Genomic DNA, 19,140 nt, shown 5'->3' with positions numbered 1-19,140 from the left:
AAGCCAAGAGTTACAACAGTGATTGGGGTGCAAGATCTGTCATCCAGTTCCTAAGGAACTTGTGGTGTTAATGATATATGGCTATTATCTCAGTTGGTACCACTACATGTTATGGAATACTTCCCTCCCCCCAAAAAAGGAAGGTGAAACTAGAGAATTCAAATCCTAAGCTCCATAAAAGTTTTATAAAACAGTAGGAAAATGTCATTTCTCTTTAAAAAAGAAAGAAAAAATCTGGTTACCTCTTCTCTTGGTATGTTTAGAAACCTTTTCCTTGCTCTATTTACATATTTAGAGCAAGGCTCTCAAACATTGCAGCCAATAACTTTAGAACTGAGAAGGCGGAAAATACCTAAAGGAGGAGAGATCCCTTCAAAACGTCCCCGACTCCAGAAGAACATGTGTGAGTATTTTTTTCATTTACTTAAATAAGCTTTTTTGCATTTAACTGGAATAGGAAATATTCTTAAAGAGAGAGAGTGTGCAAATTTTAGCAAAACTGGGTGGCATTCAACTAAGTTTTACCCAGAATATACACACTGAAATTAATGGACCTAACTTAGCCATGTTCACTAATTTCAGTGGGTCTACTCTTAAGTAAAGCTTAGTTGACTATCTCCCATTACATTTTGAATTTAGGCACATGGAGGCTTCTTCGTGTATTTCTACTAGCAGTGGTAGATTCCTTTTCTGGTTTTATCGGGAAACCAAAGGACAAAAATACTTCAGATGTGCAGATCTATCCTCTCTTGCCACGAAAGGTGAAGTAATGCCTTTTCTGTGTCAATTCCCTAGAACAAGGGGAACAGGAACTGGCCAATGGCCCACATTGTTATCTTGGCCATCCCTCATGGGTCAAGTTTGACCCACCAGCTATCACAATGATTTTGGGTCACTTTCCCCCCACAAACCTGCCGAGCCCCTTTCAAGAGATTCTGAAAAATAACGCTTTGTAAGGAACGTGGCAACCCTGATAATCAGCTGATTTCGGTCCTGCTAATCCCTTTTCAAAACACTTTACAAATGCAAAAACTACATGGTCATTGCTTTTTCTTGCAGTTCTCTTTTCTCACCAATGAACCAAGGCGAGATATAAAATATAGGGATGTGTGTAATGGCTAAATAAGCAAAGATGGGACTATTTTTATGCTCTACTGGTCTCTCTCTCTCTCTCTCTCTCTCTCTCAAATGCTTAATAACTGAATTGTATGAGGATGCTTAGCTTGAGTAACTTTAGCTTTTTTGCATACATTTCATCCGTTTAGATAAATAATAGTTTAGAAAGTAAACATAAGTTTTTAAAAAAACAAAAATCCAGAGAACACTTGAGATGTACCTGTTTTGATGAGGTTCAATCTCATGTTTCCTGCATAATTTGGCTTGATAGGCATTGTGTAATCTTTAACATTTTTGTTTTGTTTGTTTTTCCTCTCCTGAAACTCTTTTGTTTCAGTAACATACAGCTTATGGAAATGGCACAGGGCAGGATTGATACTTGAGGGCAGACCTCTAACACCTATAGCATCAAGTGCAACACACAGCTGAGGGGGAGCCTTGAATATCACATTTTCTCAAAACTGATTACATGTCACACCATCACCTTGTATTGGATTGGATTATCTATTGGAGATCTACCTTAGAAATGCTAGATCAAAAAACTGTGTGTAAATATATAAAATAAAATTTTGAAGTACTAGCCTTAATTTTTTTGTGTGAGAATCACTGTCTAACTATTTAGACGTCATGAGAGGTCAGACTTATGGCACTTGGGTCAGCTGGAGAAGCTGATCATTGTACATCAGCATTCAGCTCTCCTGACTGGATATTCTCAGCTGACCAGTGCACTAGCCTTTAAGTTCTGTGAGTGAATTTGATTCTCTAAGAATTGCAGTCTAATATTCAGACTTGTTCATATTTGGTCTATTGAGTCAGTTTTATTCCACACAACAGACGATCTTACAATCTTTAAACAGCTGACCCACTTTCTGTTACAATAGTTTTACATTATTTTTATGAAATCATAATTTTATATCTTATAACCTGCCCTAAGTGGTGTGTATTCACACTAGAACAGTGAGATAAATGCTTTAATAAAGAATTTAACAATAATGAAGGGAAAGGACTGGGCATTTCCCTTTCTATATTGAGTTTGGCATGTAGCTTAGAGCTGCTGGTCACTTCCCTCATGTTCGTTTTAATGACCTTTATTGATTAATAGTGTAGATACTTGTTAGGAACACCTACTAACAGAAGGAGCCAGTGACGGTGACAAAAGGGGTCAGGGGAAAAGTTTGCAGATTTATGGATAAAATATAAAGTAAGAGTAGTTCACTATTTGCCTGAGTATTTATTTAATTTCTTTTTAAAAAAAATACTACATGGGACATATCTAATGGTGTCTTCTCAATTGTGCAGCAGACTTCCACTCACAAATATGGGACTTCCCCTTCCTCTCTCCCCCACCCCTCAACTCTGCTCTGACGGCTTTGGGAACCCTCTGAAGTAGCTTGTGGGGCAAAGGGGGTGAGGAGAGGAGAAAACAAAGTGGAAACCCTGTTGTGTCCACTGGCACAGCTGTCTTATCTGTAACAACCCCCAGCACCATCAAGAAGATCCATTAATTCAAAGACTGCTTCTCACTGGACTGTGTTTGACCCTAAGAACAACATGCCTTTCACTAACCATTGGCAGTGGATATAATACCTTTTTTAAAGTGCCCATTTATAATAATAAGCTATTGCTAGTCAATAGGTTTGGAGGCTGAGAACCTACATCCATGCTTCTGGGGAAGCCAGAAGGGAAGAGGAATTGTGTTACATGAAGAAGAATGGATGTGGTCTTAAAGATGAATGATAATTGCCACAAGGTCAATACATTGTGTATAATTTTATGTGTATATGAATGTATGTAACTGTTTGGTGAAATACCTTTGGTGGTGTAATAGGTTGCATTTGAATTAAACATGTAAATATTATGATAAAATATTATGTTAAAATTTGATTGGTCTTAAAATTATTTTTAGCGCAAGAAAAGTTGAAAAATGCTCTGGACAATGAAAAGGATTCTATAAAGAGACGATCAAGACATCCTACCAGTAGCAGTCATGAAACTTTAGATACTGACTTCATTGCACCACTACTGGATGAAGTTGGATCTTTAAAAGAGCCAGAATCTATCTCAAAAGAAGTTGTAGAAGGTAAACAAGTTGATTTTATAAGTGCCTGTCTTTAATTATAAGCCACCCCTTGAACTTATTTTCCCCCCAAAAATCTGCACATTAGTTGTAAAGTTGCATTGAATGTCACATGTAGTGTTGGCCCTCATTCTAGTTTATTTCTTGCTTGAGTTCTCTTAGGTTTTTAACTTAAAATGTAGATTTGGCTGTTAAAGACTTTATGTTAACCTAAGTGTTTTGTATCTGTGTGTTCTATTCTTCGCTTACCCACTCTTTTGACTTTTAGGCCCATTAGAAGCATGTGTTGAGTCTGACCAAAAGATTAAGGAAGAGTTGCCTCCATCTTCCGAAGTATCTCAGACTTCAGTACCTCAGATTTCAGTAGATGACACCAGATTAAAGGAAGAAAATACAGCAGAGCCTTCCTCTACACCTGAATTGCAGGAGATTTCAGGGGCATCTGTTACAGGTTAAGTTTTTACTAATTATATTTTTCAGGCTAGGCTTCTTTAAAAGTTAGTTTGAAGGGCTTTGGGCAGTGTAGTCCTGATTACCCACTGTGCAAAAGGCTTTACATGTCTACTCAAGGCTAGTACAGTGGTGCCCCGCAAGACGAATGCCTTGCAAGACGGAAAACTCGCTAGACGAAAGAGTTTTCAGTTTTGGAGGTGCTTCGCAAAACGAATCTCCTATGGGCTTGCTTCGCAAGACGACAATGTCTTGCGAGTTCCTGCTGGTTTTTTCCCCTCCCCCCTTTTTTCTAAGCCGCTAAGCCGCTTATCAGCTGATCCGATCAGCAGATAAGCCACTAATAGCGCTAATCTGCTAATCCTTCAATGGGCTTGCTTCGCAAGACGAAAAAACCGCTAGACGAAGAGAATCACAGAACGGATTCTTTTCGTCTTGCGAGGCACCACTGTATGTTACAGTTAAAATGCATGTGTTTCTTAAGTTTACATCTTGTGTTCTTACAGTAACCACTGCTTCAAAGAGAGCTGATGTTTTTACTGTTTCAAAAGCTGCAATAGAACATGAACCCAAGTTTAGATGCAAATTCTTGGATTGTTCCAAATCCTTTCGGAAAGCCAAACTGCTGCATTATCATATGAAGTATTTTCATGGTATTGAGAAGTCACCAGAACCACAACAGAGTCCAGCAACAAGAAGCATTCAGACAAGAGGCTCTGTAGCTTCTGAAAAGGCCAGTCAAGAATGTTCTAATAGACGACGGACGACATCTGGTTGCTTATGTGAGTGTTTTGCCAAAAGTATTCTTTCTCTTAACTATTTTGAATTGGCCTTTAACACTCTAGTTACATTTATGAGCCCAAATCACTTGAGTTACATTTAATCATTAAAATTCAGCTTGTTATTTTTCTATTAATCACTTAATTTACAACATGGAGTTGTGCAAATTAAGTATAACCTTTAGGAGCACAATATAATGAGCCAGCAATTTGAGGAGGAGGGGGAAACACATATTTATGAGTAGAGATTGGTACTGGAACACACACAGATGACTAAAATGAAATTTTACATGACTACTGATCTAGAAACACCCTAATCATGCATAAATACACCCAGTAGTTTTGTTTCTGGGGGGATGCATGGGTTCACATACCCTTAAACATTTTGTGAATCTAAGTTTGGCCTCATTGAGGGGCAGTATTTCAATATGTGTAGGAAAATGAGAGCACCCCTAAACATTTTTTAGAAAAAAAGCACTGAGTATATCTGAGTAAATGCTTACTATTTTATCCTGTAAGAAATAATATAGATTTTTAAAATTCTCTTAAGCTAATAAAGAAAAGGAGAAGAACAAGGAGAAAAAACCCAGAGACATTGTAAGATCAAAATCAAAGAAGAAGAAAAAGAAGAAAAAGAAAACAAAATCAGGTAATAATGGGGGATATGGCTTCATTTAATTGTCTTTACTTTCTTGATCAACGCCATTTTCTTAGCAGAAAACACTACTAAGACAATGTTACACTGGACATCAATGTAAACAAGTATATATGCAATTGTCTTTTTAACAGAGAAGTGTCACTGTTTGCTTCAGAGACAGGTGATGATGGCATCTAGCATAGGACGAGGCAGATTAGTCCAGCCTCTGATTAAGCTTGTATTCTGTGACAATGTTGTTGGACTCCAACTCCCATTAGCTCCAGCCAGCATGGCCAGTAATCTGGTTACTGAGAGATTTAGTCCTACAATATATGGAGAACACAGGTTTCCCACCCCTGTTCTAAGAAGAGAGCCTGCCTCCTACTGAATGGAGGGCAGAGCATCTTAGCATTCTGGAGTGGTTGTTGGTGATGGGCAAATAATGTAGATGGGGGTCTAAACTTGTAGGCAGAGGAGCCTACAAGTATGGACACTGTCTACACTAACTTCTTGTTTGTTAGAGGTGTAGAACCAGTGCAAACATAGTACTGTTAATCTTTAACCATGGAATCTTGGGTATATTCATTTTTTTAAGTGTTAACACTTCCTAATGTTTACAGAGCATTCAGGGAGTGAAGAAAATGTTGACTTTCCCCAAGAGCTTTCCCCTACGAGATCTGCCATTGCAACGAGATACAATTCAGCAAATCGGCCTTGTGCACATTCGAGTACGCAACTGCAGGGTGCTGATTCTGGGCATCGTAAACACAAATCAAAAACGAATGGTGAGATTGATTTAGTTTCTACCTCAATAGTCTTCACTTTAGAACTTTGCAATGCTAGTAAAGGAATTGAAAATTTGCAAAGACTTGCTGCCTAGGATGGAGCACATTGACTACTGCAACAACACATTATCATAAAGCATGATGTATTTGCCTTGCAGAGACATGCCAGCTCAAAGACCTAAGACTGATTTATCAGTTTTAGTTAAAGGGATTCTTGTTATTCTTCCTTAGCAGGTTTGCTTGAGCCTGGCTTGTTTTTGTAACTTTCCCCTTTCTTCCAGTTTTCTGCTCTTTAGAAGTGTTAAATTTGGTGTGTTTGCACATAATAGTAAGTCAAGAAGCTTGATTTAATAACTACTGTACAAAACCTTCATGCTAGTGCATGCAACCCAGTTCTGCTGTGAAAAAGCTTCTGTTCTGCTCCTCTCCTGGCGTGAGTTGATACGCAGACCAGGAAGGTGATATCTTGGTGTTACATCCAAATATGAAATTATGGTCTGTTGCTTCATAATAAGCCCTGATCACTGTCTACTCTTAAAACATGGTTTGTTGTTGACTTATTGATTGTGGCTTGTTACAGTCCAACAAACCATGGTCCTGCGTTCACACATAAAGCTAAGCTATCCTCATTGTTTACTGTGCCAAAAGAGGAGAAAAGCAGGAGTGATTGGGCCGAATGCACAGTATGGCTTTACTAAGATAAGCTTGGCTTAACATGTCAGAATGCAGCCATTGTTTTAGACAGTTGGGTACTATGTGTCCATTCTCTGCATTTGTTGATGGCTTAGAATAGCCAGAACTAAGCAACAGTGTAGAAAAGGGGGAACCACCAATGAATATTGGACAAATGTTTTAGAAGCACCTGAAGGTTACACAGATTTTTAGGTGTAGGGTAGTACTAAGGAAAGAAGTTTTAAGGTGAATAAAGAAGAATAAAGGTGAATATCCGGCGGGGATAAATTCTCTGCCTAGCACAGCAAAAGCTTGCCTTGCAGCCTAAGAAGCAATGACAGGAGAAACTCAACTGGGCCTTAAATATGGCAAGGCTGATAATATCCGGGGGTCTTAAATAGCAGCAGTAGATGTTAATACACAACTGCTAGCATCTGTGAAACACTGTTGAAGCTGAAATGAAGTTTGTGTAAGAGGTAATTAGTAAAAAGCAGACCATATGATCAGCCCTGAAGAAGAAGGGTCAGCACTAAAAAATAGGCATTGTTTATACTTTATGTAGCTGCCATAAACATCCTTGAACCATCAACCATTGATACAGAAAGAACATGGCTAAAAATGACACTCAGCTTTCTTTTCCTGGTCCCGTTGCACATCTAGACATGTCCATGTGTAGTTATTTCAGTGAAGGAGAAGGCATCCTAATCATAAATCTTTAATCTTGATAATTTCCTCCAATTTGCAGATAAGTCGTTCAATATATGACTCTGTTAATTTAAAGAAGTATTGTTAAGTAATATCTGATGCTTCTATACACTAATAGTTTATAGATATATTAGAAAATATTCACTTGTATTAACAAAAGATCCAGTTACTCCCTGGCTGCATCAGCCGGTAAAGTCTTTGTGCTACAATACCGCTTGCCTCTGCATTAGTTTCCCCTATAAAGCTTTGACGTACAAAAGTATTGTGTTATGAGCATGGGGTATACAGGTGTGTTTGTGTGTGAGCTCAGAAAAAAATGATCAAGTGATCACCTTATTACTTGTGGGCTACTGTGGAAAGAAGGTTGTTTATCTTGTAAAGAGAGCAGCACTTTAAGTAAACTAATTGTATATGGAAGTCGGTTCCTGTTTTTTCTTTTGGATCTGTCTCATAGTATTTAGTAGTATCTGAAAGCATTCTTACAACAACTGTGAAGAGTAACATTTTTTTGTGTATTCGACTCCTTGCTTCACTGTTCCTAGATCAGCCACTCATCTATGAACATTAAGTCCTTGATACTTATTTTAAAATGAATTGGATTCCACCAGTTTCCATTCTAAATTCTTGCATTTAAATCATTTGTATCTTTCCAGAATGCTCAACCTTCAGGCTGAAATCTTCTAGATTTGGTTTCTGCTTAAAGGTGACTTACATTTTTCTAATCTTAAACCAACCTTTACCTACTTATAAGAGGTAATGTCCACTGCTACTCTAAAGCAAATTAGAATTTGAAGTTAAATGCATTTTCCATTTCAATCACTATATGACATCTTTAAAAAAGCTGAAGATTTGAAAATAAGTTATCCACAGCAAATTACTTTGGATACAAAAATTGAGAAATTATATCTCTAGATCCAGATCTAAATATTTCCTGAGCAAACTCATTGAAATAATAGGGAACTTGGAACTTTTTGTTGCAAACCACCTAAAGAGATCCCAAACCTCAGTGACAAATTAAGTGTGTGTAACATGAAAATCACATACGTCTGTTATTGGAGAGGAGTTTTGTATTTATTCTGCTCACTTACTTTAATCTACTTTTCTGTTGCTTCCCACATTATTCTCTGTGTGCGTTAAAATGGTATAATAGTCATAAGGGATATAATATATTTACTACATTTTTTGTTCCTCTTACTAAGTTCTCACTGCTGTAATAGCTGTTTTTCATAAGTGTTTTTGTTCAGTGTAAGAAAAGTAGAAACAGCCAGTTTAAATAAACAGCACTTTATTGTCTCTTGAAAACATAGATGATATCTTAAAGAGCCATGCAGTTGTGAAATTGAACGTTGTGTGAGTGGACATCCTTTCCTCCCCATGTGCTCACAGAATATTCTCCTGAGGGTTGCAGGACACTCTGGAGTAGATTTGGTACAGTTAACAACCAAGTGCAGCACTTTGAACTTTCCTCAAATGAGTAATTGTCAGAGCATCCAAGGGCACTATTGATCTGGGGGTTGAACCTTTCTCCTGCCCCTGGCGATCCTTGAGCCTGGGTTAGTTTTTTATCCAGATTGCCATCCATTTGCTTAGTTTTGTAGTCCTCGAGAACAGAAGCAACTAACCACTACATGCTGGTCTCTAGCATTAGAATCTCTTTGGTTTAGTGTCCCCTTAGGAACCAGTTTTTGTGTAGGTGGAAGTGGTGTAACCATTGCTTCCATGAGTAGGCAGTATAAGCAGATTACTATTGGGCTATGGCCAGAGAAAATACTTGGTGTCAGAAACTTTCCTTGCAGCTATGGTTACCCAGGAGCAAGTCCTTATTACTTGATGGCAAGCGCCACAGAAAAAGTAAGCATGTGTAGGGTTGTAGTTGCATGTTGACATGATCCAGTCAAAGCAAAGCATACAAGTTTCATTGATTTCAGTGAGACTGGCTTCCTTTTATTACATTGTTTCTTGGCCCAGTTTTCAGTCAAGAAATTGAGGGTTTGGCTGGGTTTTACCTTATGTCTCGCATTTGTTTAGTAATGGATACAAATTTAACAAAGCATCCGAGTCTGGCACAGAAACACAATTTTAAGCATAATCTGGAATGTGTGAAAGTCTTATCAATGGATATTCTTTTGCTAACATTGTTTAGAATGACTATCTCCTTTGGCAGCTTTCTGGAACTACTTACACAGATTTTATTCCTATTAAATTCTTTGCACACAGAGGATGATACCTTGAGTGAGTCATCTGCAGATAGTTTGCTTTGGAGCGACGATGACTGCAGTCAGGACATTGATGTAACAACTAATCCTGATGAGGATCTTGAATACGACGATAATGACTTTGAAATTGTTCGGTGCATTTGTGAAGTGGAGGAAGAAAATGACTTTATGATTCAGGTACATGGTTGTAGATTGTGAGTGTAATGAAGTAAACTGAAACACATAAGTAATTATCAAGTATATATTGAAGTTTTATTGATATATTTATGGATCTGTATGGTTCTACCTTGCTATATTTTCATGAAAGTCTAGGTTGCACATTTGTAAATAAATAAATATATTGCAGTGCTCTCCTGCGTGCCCAAACAGTACTTAATTAGGAAGATTCATTTGTGCATGTTTTATAATAATGTGTGTGGATGGATAGATTAGATAGATAGATAGATAGATAGATAGATAGATAGATAGATAGCAGAGAATTCTCATTACCAAACCCCAAAATGGTGATGCTATGGAGCTTAACTGTTACCTGAAATTGCTTTAGAATAGAGTAGATGGTGTCAGATATGAAATACTTTAATTGTTTGCATTTGCCTCTTCTTCTGTTACTTTCTGACTTCTTTTATTGTGTTGAAAATATTATCCCTAAGAATGTTCTGAATTGTTCTTACCTGTAACCCTTGCTTGTGCAATTCATGCTTAGGTGAATGCTAATGTAGTAGCACTTAGAACAAATTCTTAAGATTTTAGAATGACATAGAGCTCTTTTAATCTTCCTAAGAAAACCCCCAAAATTCCATTACTGTACAAACATGTTGCGTCCTCCCTCCCTGTAACTCAAGGCTGTACTTCGCTTGTGTAAAGAAGGGGTAGGCATTCTTCACTCAGGAAGCTGGAGAAATAAGCCCTCCTCCCTACCATCCAAGTTTACCTGGCTTGTTAACTATAATGGTGGTAGTGATAGAGGATGGCCTACTTCTCCCATTCTGATGCCTGGCTTGGGAGCAGGTAGTGATGTAGTCTTCTCATTTAACATAGTCCTGAGGATGACATATCTAAGTCTCCTGGTATCTGGCTCACATTCCAGCCATTCAACTGCTGCTAGAGCAGCAGTTTAGATAAATAGGCTGAGAGTTTTGAGATTCATAAGAGGGAAAGACCAGAAGATCCTGGTGGAAACAGAAGATCCATTAATAACACAGGAAAAAATGGGATTAGATTCGAAATAGTTCAGTTTATTGAGGGAAATAGTTTGGTATGCTTAGTTTGATACAGCAGGTGTTGGGGCCGATTTGGCCTCCACTAGTTCTAATACACAAGACTATATGTCGTATTTTCCTTCCAAAGGTGTTACATTCACATGGGAAAACTTAAGTTTTTGCTTCTGACATAATTTCTCTATAGATATATTGACGTGATATTTCCTGATTAATTTTCTTGCTACCTGATTTCCATGTTGCATAGTTTGTAATTTTCCAGTTTAAGGGAAAAAAGAATAATTTCCCATAATAACTCTTTTCTTTTTCATTTATTCTGTTTGTAAAAGAAATATGCACCAGCAACTTACAGCCATGTATTTAGGCCTCTAAAATACCTTTAAAGTGTTTGTTTGTTTGTTTGTGTGTGTGTGTGTGTGATGCATACTTTGTATTGATCTAGTTCTGTTTATTTGACTTACAACAGTGTGAAGAATGTCTCTGTTGGCAGCATGGAGTCTGTATGGGTCTATTAGAAGATAATGTACCTGAGAAATATACCTGCTATATTTGTCAAGATCCTCCAGGTACAAAGATTTCTAAGGTTGCAGAGTCTTCTAATAGTATGTAGTAATTATTATTATTATTATTGTCTTGTCTCTTTTAAATACGACCTATTTGATTTTGTTACTGACTTATCTCTTGTTAATTTGCAAGTTTACATTATTATACATCTGAAGCGATACATTAGATGGAACTTTGTTTTCCTTGTCATTTAATTCATACTGTTTGGAGCATTCCAAATGAAGCCACTTACAATGATTGTAATGGAAGTGAGGTAAATAACTTATTACTCCCTTTGTTCCACGACTGCCATTCTGGGGAGACCAGTAGTGCCAGAGGCTAGAAAGCGTGTTCCTTGTAACCCCAGATGGGCATGGTTCCCAGGGATCCAAGGCAGATGCTTGCAAAGGGGAAGCAGAGATTGCATCCAGTTTATCTGTTCCTCCCTCTCATAGCACACACACAGCATGAATCAAGTGACTATAACATGAGAGGTTGGAATAACCCTGAGAGTTTGGGCTCAAATGCATTCAGGACCCCAACAGCTAAATTTTATGAAGATTCTTAAGAATAGAAAAGGAAGGAAGGGGGCAAATGGAAGAGGCAGAAAATAACAAAAAGAACATTTTAGTTCAAGTCTCATCTATTCCAATATAGCTACTTTGATACGGGCTTCTGGTCTCCTCACATATAGCAGCAGATGGTCAGTTGAGGAACAAGAGACTGTTTGGCAACAGTCATCTTTTGAAGAGTTTCTGACCTAGCTGGGTCTTGATTGACAGGTGGCTGTATCCAGCCAGTCAGAAGTCAATCGTATCCCTCAGGGAGGTAGCTTGACACCTTCTGGGAAATGCATTATGCATTATTATCGGCCAAATTTCCATCTCCCTGCTAGACAGAACCTATTCTGTTTGCATATTCAAGGGGAGATGTGACTTCTCCACTAAAAGAGAATGGAGAATGAGCAATTTTGGGTCCTCACTGCAATGACAGTTGTATATAATAGTATGTGGAAAAGAGGTTAAACTGACCTGTTTTCAGCCAAATGATTTCTGCCAGTATAATTTGTACCTTTTGAAAAGGAAAAAACTGTTCTTGTGCCTCTAGGAAACAGCTGTGTAGAGATGGTGACCAGAATACACCACTGCAACAGGCGAGCCCAATTCTGGCTTTTCCCTTCTCTTGCACTCCTCACAAGGAAGGTGCTGCTGAAACCAAAACAAACTCACTGTCACAGCAGCACCTATCTTTTCATTGCCATAAGGAAACAGGTTTTTTGTGCAGTGGCAACAGTAGCTTTCTCCACACTTGGAGCCAAGGATTTTGTGTGTTTATATTCAAGTGCAAAGATGTGGTTAACTAAGTTTCAGATAAAGATTTCTGTGTGTGTGTGTATACAGAAGAAAGTTCCACTATGTTCAGTGTGCTAGTGTAGATCTGATTACATCCTTTGTGTCTTTTACCAGCTTCCAAGCCTTCTTAGACTGGCTTCAAATGAAATTCTGCAGCATAGGACTTGCATTTTGATGCTCACTAGTTTTTACTTTAGTTAAATGATATCCAATTCACTATTTTTTTAAAAGCCAAGAGAGAATTTGAGTATTACTAAATGTCATCCTTGTTTGAAGCAAATGGGTGGGGAGTAGATTTTTTTCTTTTGCAATCGCACTTTAAAGTTGACTTTGTACTATTCCTTTTTAGAAGTTACTATTATTTGGGGGAGCGGGGGAAGAGAATAAAGATTAAGTAGTAGAATATGAGAATTTTTTGATCAAGAGTTTTCATATATTTACTTTTGTAATCTTACCCTCTCATTATTCTGCTTCAGGTAAGAGATCCAGTTTGAAATACTGGTATGAGAAGGAGTGGTTGTGCAGTGGTCACATGCATGGCTTAACATTTTTGGGAGAAAATTATTCCCACCAGAATGCTAAGAAAATAGTAGCTACACACCAACTTCTTGGCGATGTGCAAAAAGTGATAGAAGTACTGCATGGACTTCAACTGAAGATGAGCATTTTGCAGTAAGCATTGTTTTTGCAAGTTCTCATTTGAATCATACTGATAGATTTTTGAAGAAGTGTGGTTAGCACTGCAGATCTCTGTTGTGTATGGCGTTCTGTACTGTAGATCTGAATTTGTAATGGGCTAGTGTGTCCTTGCTGCTAACCCATCTTGAGAACTGGACACAGTGACCTTCCATCTCACGTGCCCCCCCCTTCTAGTATAGCTGCAACGGGAGAGTTCAGAAACTGTCACTTTCATCTTAAATTAACCACAGCTGGCCATGCCATCCAATCCTAGACAAACTGATCTCAACTATAGTTAGTTGAAATAAACCAACTTTAAACCATATTTTATTAAGCTGACCATAGTTTATTGACTACAGTTGACTGCACACTTGACCATGGTTAATCTTAGCAGAAGTGAAAACTTCTGATGTTCTTGGAGAAAAGGGGTAGGTCATCTGAATCGTCTGTAAAAGTTTTTAGTCTTGACTTCCACTTATTTACTTTCTTCATCAGAAGCAAAGAACATCCTGACTTGAAGCTCTGGTGTCAGCCTTGGAAACATCTTGAAGTAGATGAAAAATCACACAGCACACGCCTCATTCATATTGATGAAAACTGTTGCAAAGAGGAGACTTCAAGTTACAGAACTTTTAATGGAACCATTGAGAAACCTTCAACCATTCCTTCTGTAGAGGAATCATATATCACTAGTGAACACTGTTACCAAAAACCTCGAGCCTACTATCCTGCTATAGAACAGAGACTTGTTGTGGAAACCAGAAATTCAGACATTGATGATGGTGTCAATAGGATAAGAGAGAATGGAGATGATACTATAGTAGAGAGATTAGGATGGGAGCTGGATAGAGAAATACACAAATTTGAAAATGAATCAAAACATAACTACTCTAAGGTATGTTGCATTGAAGTATTTCTGAGTTTCCGCAGCTGGGAGAAGGAAAATCTTATCTCCAACACAAATGGCTATGATAATCCCTGCACAGGGAAGAGCCGAGCTTGTATACGGAGGATGAGGCAGCATACCTGTCCATGCAACTTGGAAATTCTGAGTAGTTGCTAATGGAAATAGAAATATACATATAATACATTTCTGGCCAACAATAGAAAATAAAATGCAAAGGTGAGAATTGCAGGCTGTATCTAATGCTGCTCCTTGCACTGACAGAAGGCTCTTTGATCAGTTGTAGAGGAAACTGGAAGGGAAGTGATTTTCCCCACATCTTAGACTGTTCCGGAGGTTCTCTTAACTCCTTAAAATAGATTTTGGACACATACACCAGGAGGGGGAATCGGTAATATCATCTCCCTCCCTATTCCACCGGAAAAATCCTCTGCTGAATCAAAAAACCTTCTGTCAGCACAAGGGACTCCATTTGATACAACCTGTGCAACCGAAAACCCCTCACATCGGAAAATTGTGATGAAATTTCAGAGTATAGACTATTTGTCAGGAGAGCTGTATAGAACTAACGTGCCTATCTATTATTTAGAAAGGTTACATTCTGTTCTAATTGGGTGTCCCCCCTTTTTTTAAAAAAAGAAAAGTTAACTAGCTTTCAGAGTGGAAGTATTTTCTATACAGTGGTGCCTCGCGAGACGAAATTAATCCGTTCCGCGAGTCTCTTCGTCTAGCGGTTTTTTCGTCTTGCGAAGCAACCCGCTTAGCGGTTTAGCGGCTATTAAAGGCTTAGCGGCTAGTAAAGGATTAGCGGATTAGCAGCTAAAAGGCTATTAGCGGCTTAGCGGCTTAGAAAAAAGGGGGGGAGCGGAAAAAAATCGGAACACTTGCAAGACGTTTTCATCTTGCGAAGCAAGCCCATAGGGGAAATCGTCTTGCGAAGCAGCTCAAAAACAGAAAACTCTTTCGTCTAGCGGGTTTTCTGTCTTGCGAGGCATTCGTCTTGCGGGGCACCACTGTATAATACAACAGTATTTTTACTCTGTGATTCTCTTAGGCCTTACTTCTGTGATGACTGTATATGAACCATATATTAAGACATCTTCATAAGAGTACACAAGCTTTAATATGTGTTGTTTTAATGTTTGTGTTAATACTCCATATTATTTTCCAAACTGTACTCTGAAAAACAGCTTGTAGTCATAAAACCCAGAGTTCTGCAGCATCTGACAAAGGAACTTACTGATATACAATTGAACCTTGGTTCTCGAAGTTAATCCGTTCCAGAAGTCCGTTTGACTCCCGAAACGTTCAGAAACCAAGGAGCATCTTCCAATTGGTGCAGGCACCCTAGAAACAGTAGCTGACAGCCGCATCAGACATTTGGCTTCTGAAAAACGTTCGAAAACCGGAACACTTCTGGGTTTTCAGCATTCGGAAGCCAATTTGTTTGTCAACTAAGCCGTTCGAGAACCAAGGTTCCATTGTATCTATTTATACTTTGTCTTTTGTTCCAGAAGTAGCCCCATTTGTAGAGCCAGATTTTCCTTTAAATTACATTGACTGATTTAATGCCTATAAGCATCATTAATTTGTGTATTTTGATAGGTAAGAGAAAAAGTCACATCGGAGGAAGCTATTGAAGTAAAACTGCTGGAGAAAGACAAGGAAGGAGTTGTGAATTCCCAGCTGCAGTGGCAACTCAACCTTCTGGCCCATGTTGAGTCTCTGCAAGATGAAGTTACTCATAGGATGGATTTAATTGAAAAGGAGCTGGATGGTAATGATTTGTTCTTCCCTAGTTTTCTACAGCCTTTGCCAGCTTACAAAGTTATCTTTCCAGCAGCTGGTGGAGCATGAGACTCTTCATCTCAGGGTCCTGGGTTTGAGCCCCATGTTGGGCAAAGAGATTCCTGCATCGCAGGGGTTGGACCAGATGGCCCTTGCGCTTCCTTCCAACTCTATAATTCTATGTGACGTGTAAACACATTCAAATTTCTTTCATCCTCTTTCCTAATAAATCTTTGGCATAGCTGCCATGTTCAGAATTCATCTTGTCATTGAGCTATCCACCACAGCCCAATATATGCCTTTCCTGTGTAGCCATTGCCACCTGAAATCCCAAGAGTGTACTTGGGAAGTTACGATTTTTTTTGCCTTAATTGTGCATCACTTTATAGTTTTGAACCCCATTTGCTATTTTCTTGCTCATTCGTCTAGAATGAGGAGAGTCTTTTGGAGCCGTCACAGTCTACCTGAATTTTCACTATAATAAATCCAGATAATTTGGTTTCTGCAAATTTGCCCACTTCAGTGTTCAACCCTAATCCAGGTCTATGGATGAAGAGGTTAAATAGCACTGGTTCCGATAACACCATCACTCCATAGTGGATAAGTGGTGGGAGCTTATTCCTGTTCTCTGTTTTCTTTTTAGCCATTTGCTAATCCATAGCACTGCCTGCCTTCTTACTCTATGACTTTACTTACAAACCTTTGAGGAACCACCCTGACAAAAAGCTTTTGGCAAGTCCAAGCATATGATCCTACTGGATCACCACATCCATGTGCTTATTGGCAGAATTTCAAAATGTGATGAGGCAGAACTTTCTTCCCTTTGTAGAACCCATTCTGATTTGTTATTTTTATTTACTTCGTTTTTCTAGCAGATACCCTGGTACAAACGTTAATCATAGAATCATAGAATCATAGAGTTGGAAGAGACCACAAGGGCCATCGAGTCCAACCCCCTGCCAAGCAGGAAACACCATCAGAGCACTCCTGACATATGGTTGTCAAGCCTCTGCTTAAAGACCTCCAGAGAAGGAGACTCCACCACACTCCTTAAGCTAACTGGCCTGTGATTTCCCAGAGCCTTTTTAAAAAATTGACATTTTGTTGGCTATTTTCCAATCCTCTAATACAAATTAGTTACCAGTGACTGATGTGTGCACATTTTTAAACATTATTCTTTTTTTCTTCCAGTTTTGGAGAGCTGGTTGGATTATACTGGAGAGCTGGAGCCACCAGAACCACTAGCTAGACTCCCCCAACTCAAACATTGTATAAAACAACTCCTCACAGACTTGGGCAAAGTGCAACAAATAGCACTTTGCTGTTCCACATGATACTGGAGACTGCTACGTGATGGCTGGAGCGCATCACATGAATTGATCACTCTCTGTTAAATGGAATAGCATGCTTGTTGCATGTGATGCAGAACTGACTTCAGGGAATTGTTTAGGGACAAGGGTCACTCTTCAGACAAGTGATGGGGTTGCCCTTATCTTTTGTTCATTTGGCTTTTGCTAGGCATTTTTAACATTATGGAAAGGGATTTAGTCTTGTCTTCAGAGGCTAGGAGCAGGCTGGTAATAAGACTTTTCACTCCTTGTATCAAGTTGTTGAATTCAACATTCACGTTCTTTGCATACATACACTGACAAAATTGTGCCACTGGAGAACAAAGTTCTAAGAGCCAAAAATTATTAGTTGACCAAGGCTGTAAATTACATTCTGCATAGTTTATTTAAATAACTAGTGCACCAGGCAGTCATACTTTGTTTCTAATGGTTTATGCATAACCACAGTATTTAATCAATAGAGAAGACGTTATTTTCAAGCCTAGCAAGTATGAATGTCTAATTTAATTGTAAACTGTTACAAGAGGTTTGCAGATTATGACCTGAAACTTGTCTACTATTTTGAATAGATGTAGTAGAAGGTCACAACTTGGTTGCACTTCTTTTCTTAGTAAATGATTGTTTTCCGTATTTATCATGTCATTGTAGCATGACTTAAGGTACTGGGAAACCCTTTTTTTTGTTGTACTTCTGTACATTCTTGAATTTCTAAATCTGGCCATGCTGTGCCTCTCATGACCTAGTGCTGATGAGACACCCTCATGGCAGGGGAAAGGACGGTCGGTGAGATATAAGGTGTACTACAGATTCAGATTTGTCTGTGATGGACACGGTGTAGTTTTCTACCCTACTGTTAATAATTGCCATTCCGGTTATAGTTTGAAAAGTAGTCTTTTTCAATATTATAAACTTTCTCATTGTAGAGACTTGTAAATGTGTGGTTTTGGGAATCAGTTTATTTTATATTTGTGTAAATGGAACCTCAAGATCTATGCATGAGGTACTGTCCCCAAAGCATGGGGGCATTATGTTAAAACAGTATGTTTCAGAATCCCTTTTTGTACTTTTATTTAGTTTCCTTATTTGTATTATTTGTGAGATCAAAGTGAAAATGCTGCTTATGTTGAAGCTACATTATACAGTACCTTTTGGAAACATTGGTGTATTGTAAGTATTCGTTATGTTTTTAAAAAAGGTTTGCCTGCAGATCATATTTCCATAATTGATTTTTGTGTTGGACAACACCTGGGACAAAAGTTACTTCAAGCTGGACAAGAATGGACTATTTTTCATTGATGGTGTTCTGAATGTTGGATTTTTTATTACCTTGATATCAGTTGTTTTTGACACCACCAAAGTTTTAAAATTAAAGCACATTTGTGAGTTGAAGACCTGTTAAGTGACAAATTGATAATTATGGATATAAATCTGTAATGTTTATATGCTGCAGAATTGATTATGTAAATTTCAGTTAGCCAATGTTTGTCATAGGAGTAACAGTTACTTCAGTTAACATTTTGACCAGCTAATTTTTTCAGAAAGAATTATTACACTATTCTGAGTTGAAACGAAGGCTTTTGTGCCAAGACTAATTTCAGGGAATAATTTGTCTCCAATTTATTGGCACTTATTGATATGAGTGTAACATCTGTACAGCAGATAAACTTATTTTGCTGTAATAATTTGGAATAAAGCTTATGTGACCATTAAATGACACCTGGCTGTCTCAAAGTAGCATAGTGCTTGTATTACAGGAGTGTTCACAGCAATATTTAGTTACGTAGCCAACACCAGCTTTATGTCTTTTCCCATTGTGAACAATGAAGGTGAGTGATTTAACAGTTGTGGTGATCTGAGTGGCTTGCGGTTCTT

At 38.3% G+C, this 19,140-nt stretch overlaps 1 protein-coding gene across 2 annotated transcripts in view; it reads left to right on the top strand.

Annotated features, from left to right (window-relative positions):
• PHF20 (PHD finger protein 20) overlaps positions 1–18,984 on the top strand; it is a 36,898-nt gene extending 17,914 nt beyond the window's left edge. Inside the window, exons 7-18 of one of the 2 annotated variants that reach the window (XM_081196083.1) lie at positions 296–403; positions 3,023–3,196; positions 3,462–3,644; positions 4,150–4,425; positions 4,973–5,071; positions 5,680–5,844; positions 9,439–9,614; positions 11,121–11,220; positions 13,026–13,221; positions 13,723–14,122; positions 15,737–15,908; positions 17,111–18,984. In XM_081196083.1, coding sequence (XP_081052209.1) covers positions 296–403; positions 3,023–3,196; positions 3,462–3,644; positions 4,150–4,425; positions 4,973–5,071; positions 5,680–5,844; positions 9,439–9,614; positions 11,121–11,220; positions 13,026–13,221; positions 13,723–14,122; positions 15,737–15,908; positions 17,111–17,253 — 2,192 coding nt within the window. In that variant the 3' untranslated portion in view covers positions 17,254–18,984. Of the gene's footprint in view, positions 1–295; positions 404–3,022; positions 3,197–3,461; positions 3,645–4,149; positions 4,426–4,972; positions 5,072–5,679; positions 5,845–9,438; positions 9,615–11,120; positions 11,257–13,025; positions 13,222–13,722; positions 14,123–15,736; positions 15,909–17,110 lie in introns of both variants that reach the window. The other variant, XM_081196082.1, reaches the window with a different exon arrangement.
• Positions 18,985–19,140: the final 156 nt, after the last annotated feature.

This window comes from Podarcis bocagei (assembly GCF_964188305.1).
Source record: "Podarcis bocagei genome assembly, chromosome: 5".
In the NCBI taxonomy this organism is placed as follows: Eukaryota; Metazoa; Chordata; class Lepidosauria; order Squamata; family Lacertidae; genus Podarcis; species Podarcis bocagei.
The sequence above is the reverse complement of the archived record's forward strand: the minus strand, read 5'-3'. Positions and strand labels throughout refer to the sequence as shown.